Genomic DNA, 16,094 nt, shown 5'->3' on the forward strand with positions numbered 1-16,094 from the left:
TTTCCGGCCATTAAATATATATCCTAGATCTGAAACCAATCTGCAAAAATCGTAAAAATAAAGAGGTGCGCCCAATGCTCTCTATATTGAATGGCGTATAGAAAGATCCACAAGCTCCGTAGGACAGGGAACAGGCTTGGATGGATCCCATCTAAGTATTCGCAGTAAATCCCGTAATGCAAGCACATAGTCATCATTGTTTAGGTTATTGTTTGCGACATCTGAAAGTACTCTTAGCGGGAATTCGCAATCTCGTGAAGCGTAAGAAGCTAATTGCGGAAGAGTCTTTAGACAAACCGCCTCGTTTTGCCTATACATCTGCTCCAAATATTTTATGTTGTCCTTTATTTGTTCCAAAAAATTCAACTTGAAAGCTTTAGTAGGGACAACCCGAATTTTTCCTTGCCACTGAATTGTTTGAATTGATTCTCTGTCTTCACGATCATCAATAATTATGTTACCTCTATTTTTAAAACCTCGAGGTAGTCCTACATCAATCACTTTAGCTCTTCTCGGCAGTCGATATCGAGGGGTTACGTGCTCAGCATGATTTGGACATTTCCACTTTCTTATACTAGAAGGCAAAGTAGACAAGGGGGGAGAAAGACAATCCGGGTGCCAATAAGACAAGCAATAGTCGCACACAACCATGCTTTGGGATGGTAATACCGAGCTTTGACAATGATAGCAACACACAGGTGCTCCATTCTGATCTCTTAACAAAAAGGCGTCCCTATCATCCATTATGTTTTTGCGTCCTGCTCTAGATTGCTTTATTGAATCAGTTTCTAAGTATTCCCCAAAAACGCCAATACCAATTCCCTGAAAATACGATCGTATAGCGTATGGTAATTGAAACTGGGAAGGATTACTTGAATCAACTTGCGTACATAGACGCATCCAAACATTTACCATAGAATCCTCTTCTTTTTTTACTTTTTCTTCCGTATCTTCTTGGTCGGAGCCTTCGCCGTACAATGATCTATATCGACAATTGTTACAATACCATGCACCATCGGGTAAATTTGTTTCCTCGATAGGAGGATCTATACAACTGAAGTGAAAACTATTGGGGCAAGTTTCACAACAAAGGAAATTGCCCGATCCATGGCACGCTGAACAAAAATCATTGTTGTATCTGTATGTATATTCCTCAGTGGGCTCCATCTCAGTGCTGTTTGACTCGCTTTGCTTTTCCGACCCTTTTATCTTCTTTTCACGAATACTTGAAGAATTACTGCTCTTGGTTGGTTGATTTTCCTCAGAAGGAGGTTTGGCTTTGAAGGTTAACTTTCCCTGGAATTTGGGTTTTGTTGCAGGAGGTTTCGTCTTTGGATTCTCCTTTAAATGACTTTCTAGAAGAGGTATGTTCTCTTTCAAAATTGATGTTTCCTCGGTTTTTCTAAAATTCTTCCCGACTTCCTGATTTCCAACAGGCTGGAAATTGTCATCAACAGCGCTCCAAGGCAAAAAATCGTCTTGTTCTTCCTGACTCTTTCCTGCTCTCCTCCTTAATCTTTTGGTTGCATATTTCTCTGATGCTTCTTCCTCAATCGTAAGCGAAGGTTTTTCATTTCCGGTATCTGGAGAACGAGCATCAACTTTAGATTGCTTCCGTTTCGCATTACCTGGCGGTGAATAGTCTGAATCACTGCTTTCTTCTTTTTCGGGGTCTTCTTTTCTAACCCTTTTTAAATCAATCGACCTTCTATTATTAGCTTTGTTCGTTCTGCTTGTTGACAATTCACGGTCTACTACTATTTTTCTCTCTCCTGCTTCAGTAATAGCCTTTATATCTTCTAAGATAGAAGCTTGATGAGCTTCTGATACATGATTCCAAGGCTTCAAATCCATTGTTAAGAAAAACCGGCTCACTCGTGTGCACCAAGGGAGTTCGTAGTTCCTCCAGTCAGGTCGGTGCTTCTCAAAATAACGAGAGGTAAGGTACACGATCATAATGCATAAATAAAAAAAAGAAATAGATGATTTCTTTAGTTTCTCTTATTTAAGATAAATATATATATATATTATATATTTGCATCGAAAAGCTCCTCGATTTATGAATAAAGCCGGATCACCTTGCTCAGCTTGAAGGTTAAGAGCTTCTATAGGATAGAATGTGCCTAGATATATTAATCAATTAAAAGAAATCATTTATCCCCCCAAAATTAGAAAATCAAAAGATAAACCAACTGGCTCAAAAATGTCGTTAGACTCATTAATATGCATCGACCGTTATAGAATTCATAGAAGAAACATATATTAACAAAGGACGTGTAGGTAATCTACTTATGTCAAACTTAAAAGACATGCTCTTCTCTCATTGAAGCTCTAGAATAGAGCACGTTTTGAAGAACAAGCAGAGTATTGCTTTATAGTAGTATCTGAGATTCTTTGTTCAACTGATGTGCCTTAGAAAGCAAATGAATTTCGAAATTGCCAAAAGATAATCCAGGACCAGCTGAGAAAATTTCATTAAGACAGTATTGACAACGGATACGTACAAAGATCTGCTCAGCAGGATTCTCTGCTTGCTTTACCGTAATAGCAAATTTTTCATTAGGGTATTTATAGTTAATTTCATCGATGCAACGCTTTACCCAATCTGGGGCAAAGTTCGGTAAAGGATTTCCATGCGCCTGAGCATTCATTGGAATTTGGGATGAATTTAGCAAGGACAAGGAAGTGTTAGAATATGGATTAACGGTATAATTATCTGAAACCTCATGCTGAATAGATGGATAGCCAAATTGAGGTACATTTGCGGAATATACTTCTGTCAAAAGTGAAGGAGTAAGTTTAGGAGAACTCATGGCACGATCCACCGATAATTTAAGTTTTTCTGGGGATATCTTAAACCGAAGAACTAAGCCCTCTTTCATTGGAGCCATAGAAGCTTGATAGTCGAGTGTTGCTTGCTTCCGCGCAATAGCATCAGCATACATCTGATTCCAGTCATCATCAAAAGGAACCGATGAATTGTTATAAGATGTTCTATGTATCTTTGGAATATCATTTAAATCCGGAAGAGTTACACCGTGCTTAGCACGCCCTTGTCGTCTTCTCATCCTTCTAGCTTCTCGATCGTATCCACGGTCTTGACGTTCCATTTCAGCATCGGATAATTCATAAACCATTGGAGAGCAGGGTTTCGCGCTCATATCTTTCTGCCTAAGGGCTTTCCTTAAAGGTGGTAACATAAACGATCGTATTTCTTCATCATCAATTTCTTTTTCGTCGAATGTATAACCGACTAAAACTAGTGATTTTAGATACATTTGTGATTGCTCTCGAATAGAATGCGCAATTGACGTACAAAAGTCTCCGCTTAAGCCAAGATCAAAGCACATGACTGACGCAAATTCCTCAGCACTTCCAGAAGGTGAAAATAGATCCCATTCGAATTGGTCTATAAGGTTTAAACGTCCAATTGTAATATCAATATTTACCAAAAAGCGAAGATCCCTGCCATCATTCTTAGTTTCTTCTTTGGATATCTGCGGTGATTCGTCTACTGAGATCCCTTCTTCCGAAAATGAAAGGCGTCGCCCTTGATCATCCAATTGGGCTTGTAAAGATGAATCGAGAGCTTGTCGAATAGGTCGATAATCTTGAATTTGAGATTGAATACTTTTTGAAATATTCTGTGCCATATGCATATGATTTGGAGGAATGTCATAATCTAAACATAGCTGCTCGGCGAAAACGTCTAAAGGAATACATTTATCGTAAGCATTCCAGGTAAATGATTCTCTTAATTTATACCTATCTGCGTCAATTTCCAGTCTTATTGGCACTAGGTCCACTGGCAGTTCAGCTTGAGTTGCATTCGTCCTACGGTTGAATGAATAACAATACCGGCCTCGCACTTTTTTCTTATGATTAGGATAGATAATTTTTGATTTCGTAGACGTCCAACCATTCCCAAAACCTGCATAACCAATGCCAAATCGATTAATTGCTGCCTCTGAACCGGAACGCAAGGACAGTAATTCACGCGCACTTTGATATCGAGAAAGCGTGGTATTAGAAATGCTAGTTTCTAATTGATTTTCCGATACTTGAGATAAATAAGCTTGATCTGACAACAGACAATGCTGCAAATTGGCATCCATTAGGCTTTGGATAAAATTGCGCACAGACAAGGAATACCGCAGCCTAATGGACGTAGGGAGAATATGAGAGTTTATTTCTTTGAAAAGTGTACATTGTTATAGAGTAACTCATAAATAGTAGTTGTTAATTATTTTTAATTTGCGGAAAGTTTATTACATTAATGTCTAGCTTGATCAACATCATAATATTCATTTATAGCATCATTCAAGTCCAGCGAAACAGGTCTCTATAACAAAATTAACTAAAAAAATTAGCAAACAAAATTGGGGGCTGTAAGATTAGGAAGTTGACTTTGAAGTCTCCAATATGTAACTTGAAGGTCTCCATGATACAGCCAGAGGATTTACGGCCTCAACAAGTAGTTTGAATGGTCGGGGAGTATCAAAGGAAACAAAGCCAAAGTTGTGGATTATTAATTCCCCGTTTGAGAAAGAGTCAAACACATGAGAGTGAAGTTTTTTTGGTTGTATATATACGCAAAATGAAGGCAGCAACTTGCTGGGTGCACGAGTGACAAGTTGAATTGTAGACTTTTCTACGCATTCTTTTTCAAAACGTTTTATTTTTTCAGTTCTGCTCACGTGGAAAGGTAATTTTGTGAAAATTTTAGCCAGCAATGGCTCTTTGTAATTTGGGTGGGAAATATAGGGAGGAATCTGGAATGAAAATATACCTTTCTCATTAGACTGTATGTTATTTTCTTTATTCCTCTGAATTTGACTTTGCTCCAAATCGATGAAGTCCTCAGCTGACACTTCAATGGGTGTAACACGAATAAGACCTCCAAATAGAATACTCTGGGTAGAGTAAATCGGCACCTGCACTGGTTTAGATTGTAGCTGTTTTTTTCGTGTGCGAACTTTAGGAACCAACTCTCTAAAAGCCTTTGAATCTATCCATGGTAATAAAGAACCTAAAGCTCCAGAATATCCTGGGGTATCTATCACGTTGCCATCTTGGAGACTAGCAAAAGTTTTTCCAAAACTTGAAGCTGAAAAAGAAATAGATTTCAGCGTTGTTCCTGGTAATAAACTTTCCATTGATAATTCTTTCACCAAACCATTTCCGTATTGAGCAAAACTTTGAATAAGACTGGACTTGCCGGAATTCGCTTCTCCGATAACGTATACATGGCTACCTGGCTTAAGCATTGGGTGAATTTTTCTAAGAAGTTCCCTGATAGTTTCTGTGGTGCTTCGATGTGCTGTTAGTAGCATGGCATTTTCGGGAGATAGATCAAGCGCCGGGAATAACCAAGAAGCATTAGGTCGAGGAAGAGTATCAACGTGGCTAAAAACATGAAACACAGGAAAGTCCGTCATCCTTTTAGCTGAAATAAATTGTTCTGGATTAAGATTACTAACATCGGTAACTTGAAGAACCAAAGACGTTTTGGAATCAGCGTTTATACCCTTCATGACTTCAGTTAACGTAGTTGTTGACTCCTGCAGCAAGTCCTCCTGCTGAAAGCGATTATAAAACTTTATATCGTGGCATCGTTGACACCATAGATGAGTATTGAAGGCTTTTTCTTTGACGTTAGGGATTGAAGGTGATTTAGGAAAGAGCTTTTGGTTTTTTGGATCTAACTTAGAGAATGCATTTTCAAATACGCTTTGTTCATTTCTTCGAGAATTCCATCGCGACGTTTGAGGGCTTACATGCGAAACCGAAGGTTTAAGCAAGCGTTTGTATCCGCTTGCTTTCGAATCTAGGGATTGTAATACATGGCCACATCCACGGCAAAAGTTCTGAATAGTCATCTTCCGGGTTCACTTTCTTTCTTCTATGTCAGTAGATCTTTGATACTTATTAAATATAAGGAAAAAGAGCATTCATGACCAAAAGCTGGTCGCAAGGAAAAAATAAAGTCTGTAGTGTAATGACTAACTTTCTGTTGATATTGGAATTTCCTACAGTCAGAAATCAACGGTGATTACGTTTAGTTCGAATCGTCAAATGCTAAGATTTAATTTAAATGGTTTTTTTATATTATATAGAAAAAAGAAAAAGGTCCTTCAAATGAAGCGTTTATCGACACTAGCACTTTATAGAGATTGCTTTTCGGTAGAGTACAACATATAAAAAGTTATGAGGAAAAGTACAAGAATCAATACCAGGAATATAGTGCTCCTATAAACTTCTTTTTCGTCTGCCTACACCGATAAGTTAAAGCTTTTTTTAAAGACATTTTCACTCTATGGACATGTATAATGGCGAGAAACGATAGAAACAGCAATTACTTCAAGAAAGTATATATGTACACCTAAATTCTCCTTGTTTTCTGGTTTATTTATAGAAAACAACATGACAATTTTAAGTAAGAATTTAACGTTAGCTGATTTATTAAGACACCATAACACCGCGTATGGGGTCAGCATTAATAAAACTACCGGAAGTTTGAGAAAAATTTATCATATTTATATTATTTACTCATAAACATCCTAATAAGAGAGGCACGGTCGACTTTGAGGTTCTTACAGTCTTCCTTGGTTGTTTGGTTTACATTGCGAAAAGAAATGGGAAATCTGTTTGCTGCAGCAAGTCAGGGAGACATTGAATGTATAAAAGACTATATAAACTCAGGAACCTCTAGTATTGACGATAAAGATGAAAGGGGAGCAACAGCGCTGCATTGGGCTGCTTTGAATCAGCAATTCGAAGTTTGCAATTACTTATTGGATAAAGGCATTGATGTGAACAGTCCTACTGTAGATTTACGGGCAACCCCTCTTCACTGGGCTGCAAAACGAGGACTAGTTCAAATGGTAAATTACTTGGTTCAGCGAGGTGGTGACCCGTTGATTCAAGACAGTCAAGGCTTTCATTGTTTGCACTTAGCAGTTCACTCCTCTAATTCATTTTTGGTAGTTTATCTCTTACATTTAGACATTCCAGTTGACTCTCCTGATGAAAATCGACATACTCCTCTTATGTGGGCTGTATACCATGGCAATGAGTTGGTAACTAACTGTCTATTGAAATGGGGCGCTAATGTTCATGCAACAGACAATGAAAATATGACACCGTTACATTGGTCATTAGTAGGCGCAAAACCCAAATGCATTAGACTGATCCTTCAAGAATGCGGCTTATCCGGAGCAAGAGCTATTGCAGATTTATCAGGTCAATTGAAAACACCTTGGGCCCTTTCTGTGGAACTTGGAGTATCTAAGCAATTCCGCGAGGCCTTGGTTGTGAATGGGCTTAAAGTTCAAGCTATTGTAAATGAACCGATAGAAAAGTATCAGGTGGTTCCTATTAACCACCAATTTTCCAGAAGAGCTTACTTTCGATTACCTTTCGCAGCTTCATTTCCTATTCTGGGGATTGCTTTTTTAATCATGAGTGTCTGTCCCTTCGTATTATCTGTGTTTTTAGCTCCTGCTTGGATCTATCTGTCATGCAAATTCATTATATATTATGTGGAGTCTTCTACCGAAGTGGCTTTATTCTTCATTGAGACACCATTTTTAGCTGGTCTGTTTTCTTCAACTTTTTTCTGGGTTTGGAGTCATGCATGCGTATATATTCTTCCTGTCCTTTATCGAAAAAAGTTCTTTTTGTTTGTCACTTTTCTGTTTCTTTCATTTCTTTGCATTGCTTACTATGTCAATGCGGTCTTTCAAGATCCTGGCTATGTTCCTACAATCGGCGGCATTACTCAGAGAAGAGAATGCATAGAAGATTTACTTGGTAAAAGCATTTTTGATCAGAACCATTTTTGCCTTAGGTGCCTTCACCCGAAACCAAACAGATCATTTCATTGTATCGCTTGTGATCGGTGCGTCTATCGTTATGATCATCATTGTCCCTGGATCAGCAATTGCGTCGGTCTGAAAAACCATAAAGTATTCCTCATTTATACATTACTGTTGGCTGTTTTGATTCCTCTCTATTGTTATGCTGCCTTTGTTTACTTGTCAGTGATTCCTATTCAAGAAAAATATGAGTCATATACTTGCATGTTTGTAAGAGGTATTTTCTGTGAGTGGTTATTAAAAGACATGTTCGTCATAGTTGCTATCTTTGTCGTTTCAATTAATTGGTTTTGGGTCTTGTCACTAAGTTTTACCCAGCTATGGCAAGTGGCTCACAATATGACAACAGCTGAATATCGGCTTTTCCAGAGGTACAAATCATTCTCTGCTCCTACGAGTCAAGGGATGGTGGTGCGAAATCCCAATAAGCATCGCCATACCTTGATGCATACACTTGCGGCACTCATTGGCTTAGATCAATACTTGTTATTTTTCTGTGATGTTTTTCGTTTTTTTATGTGTCGATCAAAAACTCCTAACCCTTCTTTTCCAAGAGATCTCAGTTTATCTTCTGCAAATCCACATGACAAACAAAGTGTATACAAGAACTGTATGTACTTTTGGCGAGGATTATCTGATGAACAGAAAGCAGATATCGAGAGTAACGGGAATACTTCTTAAATATCTACCGACCTTTTCTACTACTTCCCGAGATACTTTTCACTTTTATGAATTCTAGAAAGACTTCGTTTCCATTGGAGGTACGTTTTGATGTTGATGCATATGCATATGCATAATAACTTTTTTTTATTTCCTTACACTAGAAGTTCTTTATTTATGAATGGTTATAGAAATGGAACAACGATTGAGAACAATGCGTACTTGCAAGGGCTCCCTCCTTCATTCAACTTCAAATTAGGAAGCTGCACTTGTTACAAACGACGTTTTAATTGTTTATGGCAAATCCTTAGAAATATCTTCCACCATATAAATGAAAACTAGCATGGGTTGACATGGAATCTAATCGAGAGAGCATTGTATGAACATAACCAAGAGCAAAACTAAAAAAGGACATGTACTGAGGATTTACTAATTACTTCTTGAGAGTGAAAAATTTTTTTTTCTCCCTTTTCTTTTTTCTTTAATACCTATTACTGTGGCTTGGCAAGGGTGAAGTAAATGCGAAGAACGCTTCATTCGTAAACACCATTTTACCTGTTCTTGGACAAGCCACCACGGCAAGACAATAGTATATTAGCTAGTTTAATAGAGCATATTATCGCATTCTTCTATAGACATTGTTCATTAGAGGTCTTTTTACAACAGATCTTTCAAAGCAAATATTTTTTACTGCTTTTGCGGTCGTGCTCGTTATCCTGAATGTTTCGTATACTCCTACCAGCAACTGAAAGGGTAACCAAACGTTGTAGGTAGCGATTCTTTCATTTACCTATAACAACACATTGAACACCACCATTTGAAACGGGTAGAACAGTTATTGTTCGTCACGTTATTCTTTCATTTTTTATTTTTCTTCTTTTTTCTTTGATATCTTTATTCTCTTGCCTATTTTTGCGCGTTCTCTTCACGTGTAATTTGCATAAGAGCATAAACTAGTGATCATTTTCATAATCTTTCTTTCTTTTGAAGTCTTTCATTGCTTTTGTGGTTGTGGTCTCAAGTTTAGCTTGGTTTCCGTCTTTTACTTACACGAATTCCCTTAAAAGATTTTTGGTTGTCTTTTTTCTTTTGGAATCATTAATCCCTTCTCAAACGTCGTCATTTAGCACTCTGATTTCTGGATTTTGAATTTATAATCTTTTTTCTTTCACCATTCGCTTTCTACTATTGTTGCTTTGCATTTCAAACTTGAATAAATAGGATTTACTGAAACCTTGCTAGTTTGGTTGAAGTTTTTCCTCCCGTATTCGCTTACTGTATCATTCCCATTTCTCCCCTTTGTAATTGGCGATCTTGCTGATTTCTTTTGCAGAAATTTTGTCATCGGTTTCTAATAGCGATACACCTTTTGACAGAACGAACTCGAAAAGAAGCTAGTTGTTCTTTTTTTCTTTTTGTACAACTAATCATTTTTGAGAGTCTACGGTAACAAGTTTGACGAATCTGTCATACCTGTATTTGCTGCTATTGCATTTATCTTATAAACATTAATCTCACGTTGCATAATTAAAGTCTCGAAGAATTACTTTGTTTATTCCCTTGGCTTTTTATTTGTCTTTTTCTTACTAAAAAGAGAGAACCTTTTGCTGTTCTCATTCCCTATTTGTTTTGCTTCAATTAAGTCATTTTATTATTATATTTTTCATTTTTTGTGCTCTGTTTCTACGTGATGTCTTCTGGAAGTCCTTCTAGTCAGTCTCGTCTTTCCGTTCCCGGTAGAACCCCTCAACCCCATCTACCTCCTTTGACAATACCACACAGTATGAATGGAGATGGTGTTGCTACGCCCAATACGCCCCATGCACTTTTACCTACGGGTCTTCTCGTGGGAAGTCCTTTCGTGCAGAGTCCTACTAGTTATACGCCGATGCAGGGCTTGCCATTTGGTGCCCATCAAATGACTGCTGCACATTCCCCACACCCTACATCAACTTACAATGTTTCTCACGTTACAAGCCCAAGTGTCCCAAGTTTTGCTCCTGGATATTTTCCTTTACCAAGTAATCCTACTGGGCAACAGCCTGTGAAGACTGTATACGTTGGAAACCTGCCTCCTGGAACACCCATCGATGAAATTTTGTCTTGTGTCCATACTGGCCCTATTGAATCAGCTTGGATCTTGCCAGAGAAAAACTGTGCTTTCATCTCTTTCCTGGATCCAGCCCATGCTACCGCCTTCTTACAAGACTCCCATATGAAGCGACTTACTATCAGAGGTGCCGAAGTCAAAGTAGGATGGGGTAAAAATTCCGCTTCTAATTCTTCCGTTTTAATGGCTGTTCAACAATCTGGAGCTTGTAGAAACGTTTTTCTTGGTAATCTTCCTAGCGGGATTACCGAAGAGGAAATTCGAGAAGATTTAGAGCCTTTTGGTCCTATCGACCAAATAAAAATAGTAGTGGATAAGAATATAGCTTTTGTTCATTTCCTTAATATAGCTGCTGCGATAAAGGCCGTTCAAAACTTGCCATCGAATCCCAAGTGGGCTAAACGACGAATTTTTTATGGACGTGACAGATGTGGTGGTGGCTTAAAACAGCAGCCTTACAAAGGTCAATTAGGCGTTATACCACCCAGTTACCCAATTATGGGATATTCACCTGCTAGCCCTGTGATGGGAAAGCCTGATATTATAACAACCGGTAATCGAACTGTTTATATTGGCAATATTCATGCTGATACAACTATCGAAGAAATCTGCAACACCGTTCGTGGCGGCTTACTACATAATATTCGGTTTCTTCCGGAGAAGCACATTTGTTTCGTAACATTTGTTGACCCTGTTTCTGCTTACCGCTTTTTCGAACTGACTAGTGTGAATGGATTAGTGATACGCAACCGTCGTCTGAAAATTGGATGGGGTAAGCATAGTGGCCCGCTTCCTTCTAACATTGCACTGGCCGTTGCCGGAGGAGCCAGTCGTAACATTTATATTGGCAACGCCGATGAATTTTTGACGGTGGAGAGGCTTAAGCAAGACTTTGAGGAATTTGGCGAGATAGAATATATCAATCTTTTCCGCGAAAAGAATTGTGCCTTCGTAAACTTTACCTCAATTTCTAATGCCATTCATGCTTTGGAATGTATTAAGCAGAAGAAAGGTTATGAAAACTTTCGCATCAGTTATGGCAAAGACAGATGCGGTAACCCACCAAGAACAAATTCGAAATCTGAAGTTTTGTCAGTTTCTTCTGATATGAGTATTCCCATCGACGTTGTTGTGCCTCAGCCGACCATACCAGGTTATATGCCAGCTAACGCTAGCGTTTAATTTACTTTGTTAGATTAACATCGATTTGATTCACGCTCGTTTTATTATCATGGTTTTTTCTCAGAACTATGACATTTCATTCATCCTCCAAGTTTACATTATTAATTCACTTTATTTCTCTTATATCAGCAACCTTGTATATATGAGCATAATTGATTATCCCATTAGTGGCTAATCTGGCTTCAAAAAAACCTTCGTTTTGCTTTGATCGATTACTCTCGTTTCTTCTTATTTCTTTTGCATATTAATTCTGTTTGTACTCGCTTTTTTAGAGTCTTTACTTTTTGCTTTATTATGTAATAAGCCGCATTCACTTAAAAGAAATTTTAGGGTGCTTGATAGTTTTCACAAGAAAACTATCAAATTGGTTTGCGGTCTTTGGCAATGTCTAGTCTTTACATGTATTCTTTGCTTCTTTGCATATCCATTTGATATTCAATTTTTTCTTCTGGATTTGTTGATTCAATGATTCTTTGTCCTGTGGGTTAAGGATCCTTTTTTTTCTTATTTTATTTCTTTCTCGTCATTAATATAATTGAATATAGTAAACTTGATGAAGGATGCCGTATATGATGAAAATGTGATAACGGTTTTCAGAATTGGTATCGTCTTCTATTTTTACTAATATATGAACGAAACATCTAGTCTAAAAATTGTTCTATATAATCAAGTTTTCTCTATTTTTTGTTCAGTTGAATCGAGATGAGCTTCTTCTCAAAATAGTATTAATCAAAAGTATAAGGGATTATAATTTTATAATTAAATGTTCAATAAGGATGAGTAGGATCAAGAAAAGGATCAATTTGTGACATACGTTTCTGTCGAAAACTGAGGTGAACCAAAAAACGTCGTAATTAATTAAAGCATACTACCACTCTAACTTTCGAGAGCCATCCATGAACAGATTCAAAGTTGCCTCGTCAACTTTTCCTCTGGCTTCCTGGAAGTTACCTACAACATCTTGAAGAATCTTAATGCACTCAGCTTTAAGCTGACCGGTTAGAAGAGTTCCGGCTTTGTAACTGTCATAAAGTTCTTTGAGTTTAGCATCATCATCAAGAAAGAAAGAAATATATTGATAAGCAACATCAACATCGGGATTTCCACCCTTTTCACGGTGGATTTCGACAGTAGCACCACCACCAGAAAATGCATATTTGTTAACTTTGTTTTTTATCTTGTTAGGAGTATCTGTCATAAAAATGGCAGAACTGTCTTTACTAGCACTCATTTTGGACTGAGGACCTTGGAGAGCAGGGAAGAACCGACTGTGAAGTAAAGCAGGCTTCTTAAACTTCAGACGAGCTGAGACATCGCGAGTGAGACGGAAATAAGGATCTTGATCAATAGCACAAGGAATCAAGCAAGGAATGTCCTTAGCACCATTGAAAATGTTGGGGAATGAGCTACTGAAGCTAGGAGCAGCCTGAATGGAAGCAAAATGTAGTTTTCCAATAGAATCACTATCATTGAAGCCAAAGCAAGCTTTAGCCTGGTTGGCAGTAATGCACTTTGCGATCCGAACGATGTTTTGATAAAAAGCGCCACCAACGTACTGAGTATCAGCAAAAATGAGAGTCTTTTTTGGGTCGAATCCACAAGCAATGATATCCTTGGCGTTTTCACGAGCAAAACGCTGACATTCCTCAAGGGTCAAGCTTTGTTTAAACAAAAACTTCTCGTCATCAGTCATTTGAATGACAATAGGGACTTGAAAAACATCCTGAAGCCATTTACAAAACAAGAAAGGGATCAAATGTCCAAGATGCATGCTATCGCTGCTAGGTCCTCGGCCAGTATACAAGTAGAAAGGCTTTTTCTGTTCATATCGATCCAAAATAGAATCAAAATCACGATGAGAGAAAAAAAGGCCTCTTCTTAATAACATATGAGGCTTACGGCCAGTTAATCTTTCAAATCTTTCAAGTTGCTCATCAGTAATTCTTCGAGTACCAAACTGCTTAATCAAGTGATCATAGTCAATTCCCACTTCTTGACCGTCAACAATAGATCCTTGAACATCCCAGGGGGTCACTACTTGTTCCTGGCCTGACATTTTTTATGGTGTTTTGCCAAGTTGGTTTTCGTTGAAAATTTCGTCGCGGTCAGTTGTAAAAAGTTTAAGGAGCGGTAGACACCTTGACCACATTTCAAAGTTGCTACACATGAAGATAATTACTTATAAAATTTTAAATCAATAAATAAAAAGAAATAAAAAATGAGTAAGAAGAATGCATAAGTTTATTACAACGTTCATGATGAGCATATCTAATACAAGTCGTGTTAACACGAATACAAAGGCAGATTATTTGGAAAGTAACTTTAAAAAGAAAGCACAAAAAGATTTGATCCAAAGGAATGCTATGCTGTTGTGAAATGTCAATAGAACCCGTTTTTTAAAATCATTATTGAACAGTCTAACCAGTTGCTTATGGCCAGCATAAACCTACCACTAAAAAATAAGAATCAAAAAGAAAACACCCTTCAACAAAAAAAAAACTAATGCATCGCCTCGACGGCGATTTGATCCAGGATTTTAGGAGATGTCAATTGCTGTAAGTCTCCATAAAGTAAGGAGGCTTCATAAAAATTCAATATGGCAGCTTCTGTTAAAGGCAATCCTCGATTTGCTAAAGCACGCACACAAATGTACATACGAGATATATTCAACCGGGTGTAGGCGTCGACCTCATCATTTTCATTAGAGTAGATAGCCTCGGAAGCTTCTTCTTCAAGGCGGGTAATACTAACGGAAGATTCCTGGTTTTTACTATGTTTCGAAATCCAACAGTAACCATTTACACTTAAAATTAAATCGACACCACCGGGCAAATTAAAGATGTGAGATTTCGAGCGAACCACCAAAGAAGATGGCACTTTCAAAAACACTCCATTACGCAGCTTACCATATTTCAGAGATCTAGTATGAATAGAAACCGAGCCATCCGAAAAATATTGTTGAACTTCAGCGACTAAACGGTCGCCTTCCTGGAAATAATTTCTCATTTGAAGTTCATCCGTCTCTAGCTTTCTGCGCTGAACACCTCCTGGTAAATTGATCGAAGAAAGCATGAGAACGGCATCTTGTTTGGAGCCAATGTCGACTTTCCAGCGTTTTGGCTGAACCTCGGTAATTCTACCAATGATCAAGTCACCGATTTCAGGCACATATTTGGTCTTGAACGGTCGCACGGAAATGAGCTTATTGACACGTTGGATAACACCCGTGACAGATGCATAGATACCTCCTCCCTCAAAATATGTTCCATGACCACGCATAAATTGAGGATCATCGGTGATGAGTTGACCAGGGGCAACCATATTTTTTATACCAGTGGCCTCCCCTTCTAATTCCATTTCAGGATACTCATCTTCTTCATCGACTTCCATTTCATCTTCTTCTCCAGGCATGGCTACCTTGGTATCTAATTCGTCTCTCTCGTCCTCCTTTGTAAAGACATAAGTCTCTTCCGGCTTTAAAATCGTGACCATAATAAGAAATTGTGATCTATAGCTATTTTATATACAGAATACTGTAAAAAGTACTTGCAAAGTGGCTCTGTAAGTCACCTAGTTTAGAAAAGGAAACCGACTGCAATTCTCTCGCGTCTTGTGATCTCTTTTTCCTTGACAATTCCTGTTACAAAGGAAAAATATCTTTTCTGTAATTTCAACGGAGAATAAATGATTGGGTTTACCTGGAAAACGAAAACGAGGAAATGCAGGAGTATGGAGAGACAGGATTCTTAATGGTTTTGGTTCAGTAATGTGCAATAGTAATATAACACAATCGGGTATATTACAAAAACTACCTGTTACCTTTGTACTCTATGATACTTTCGTGCGTTACTTTGTATGTATATGTGTGAAATATGCAAAATAAAGGAAAACGAGTTGACAGATTAAGCCATCCTTCTTTTAAGTCGTATGGGTTGATACAATCCATTGACGGGACTCGAAAGGACCGGCTTTGTAGGATCAAGTAGAGAGTCGCTTGTAGTATCCTTTGGGAGAAAGGTTGTAGGACCCAATTGTTTTTCACTTTACGTTTTTTAAACAGAAACGTTCGGTTTTGTTGAGCATGCATTGGCATTAATACGGTTTCGCTGTAACGACTTCTTTGCTTTTCTGTATGGAGATATAGTTTTGCAAATTCATAGCAAATGTATTATGGAGATCAATTGTTTTTGTAATACTTAAACGAGCAAGCTAAGTATGAACTGAAAAAGGAATATCTGACCAACTTCTGTTTTCTTCGTTTCCAT

General features: G+C 37.9%; 7 protein-coding genes across 7 annotated transcripts; 2 read left to right on the top strand and 5 right to left on the bottom strand.

Moving 5' to 3' along the window:
* Positions 1-81: 81 nt before the first annotated feature.
* SPOG_04045 (Clr6 histone deacetylase associated PHD protein- 2 Cph2) lies at positions 82-1,854 on the bottom strand (the record flags this gene model as incomplete). Its single annotated transcript, XM_013166307.1, has 2 exons — positions 82-858; positions 913-1,854. The coding sequence occupies 2 exons, from the start codon at positions 1,852-1,854 to the stop codon at positions 82-84; spliced, it is 1,719 nt and encodes a 572-aa protein (XP_013021761.1).
* A 518-nt stretch (positions 1,855-2,372) lies between these two features.
* On the bottom strand, positions 2,373-4,115 carry SPOG_04046 (SWI/SNF complex subunit Snf5; the record flags this gene model as incomplete). Its single annotated transcript, XM_013166308.1, has 1 exon — positions 2,373-4,115. One exon carries the CDS (start codon positions 4,113-4,115, stop codon positions 2,373-2,375), a length of 1,743 nt encoding a protein of 580 aa, XP_013021762.1.
* Positions 4,116-4,254: 139 nt separating this feature from the next.
* Positions 4,255-6,464, bottom strand: SPOG_04047 (GTPase like protein). Its single transcript, XM_013166309.1, has one exon. The coding sequence runs from the start codon at positions 5,877-5,879 to the stop codon at positions 4,395-4,397; it is 1,485 nt and encodes a 494-aa protein (XP_013021763.1). The 5' UTR covers positions 5,880-6,464; the 3' UTR covers positions 4,255-4,394.
* On the top strand, positions 5,123-9,196 carry SPOG_04048 (palmitoyltransferase). The gene has a single exon (XM_013166310.1). It carries the CDS (start codon positions 6,636-6,638, stop codon positions 8,556-8,558), a length of 1,923 nt encoding a protein of 640 aa, XP_013021764.1. The 5' UTR covers positions 5,123-6,635; the 3' UTR covers positions 8,559-9,196.
* Positions 9,197-9,247: 51 nt separating this feature from the next.
* Positions 9,248-12,637, top strand: SPOG_04049 (RNA-binding protein Nrd1). The gene has a single exon (XM_013166311.1). The coding sequence runs from the start codon at positions 10,228-10,230 to the stop codon at positions 11,827-11,829; it is 1,602 nt and encodes a 533-aa protein (XP_013021765.1). The 5' UTR covers positions 9,248-10,227; the 3' UTR covers positions 11,830-12,637.
* On the bottom strand, positions 12,314-13,960 carry SPOG_04050 (tryptophan-tRNA ligase Wrs1). Its single transcript, XM_013166312.1, has one exon. It carries the CDS (start codon positions 13,883-13,885, stop codon positions 12,698-12,700), a length of 1,188 nt encoding a protein of 395 aa, XP_013021766.1. The 5' UTR covers positions 13,886-13,960; the 3' UTR covers positions 12,314-12,697.
* A 237-nt stretch (positions 13,961-14,197) lies between these two features.
* Positions 14,198-15,570, bottom strand: SPOG_04051 (exosome subunit Rrp4). Its single transcript, XM_013166313.1, has one exon. It carries the CDS (start codon positions 15,319-15,321, stop codon positions 14,329-14,331), a length of 993 nt encoding a protein of 330 aa, XP_013021767.1. The 5' UTR covers positions 15,322-15,570; the 3' UTR covers positions 14,198-14,328.
* Between the last annotated feature and the right edge of the window lie 524 nt (positions 15,571-16,094).

Source organism: Schizosaccharomyces cryophilus (assembly GCF_000004155.1).
Source record: "Schizosaccharomyces cryophilus OY26 unplaced genomic scaffold supercont4.1, whole genome shotgun sequence".
Lineage (NCBI taxonomy): Eukaryota > Fungi > Ascomycota > Schizosaccharomycetes > Schizosaccharomycetales > Schizosaccharomycetaceae > Schizosaccharomyces > Schizosaccharomyces cryophilus.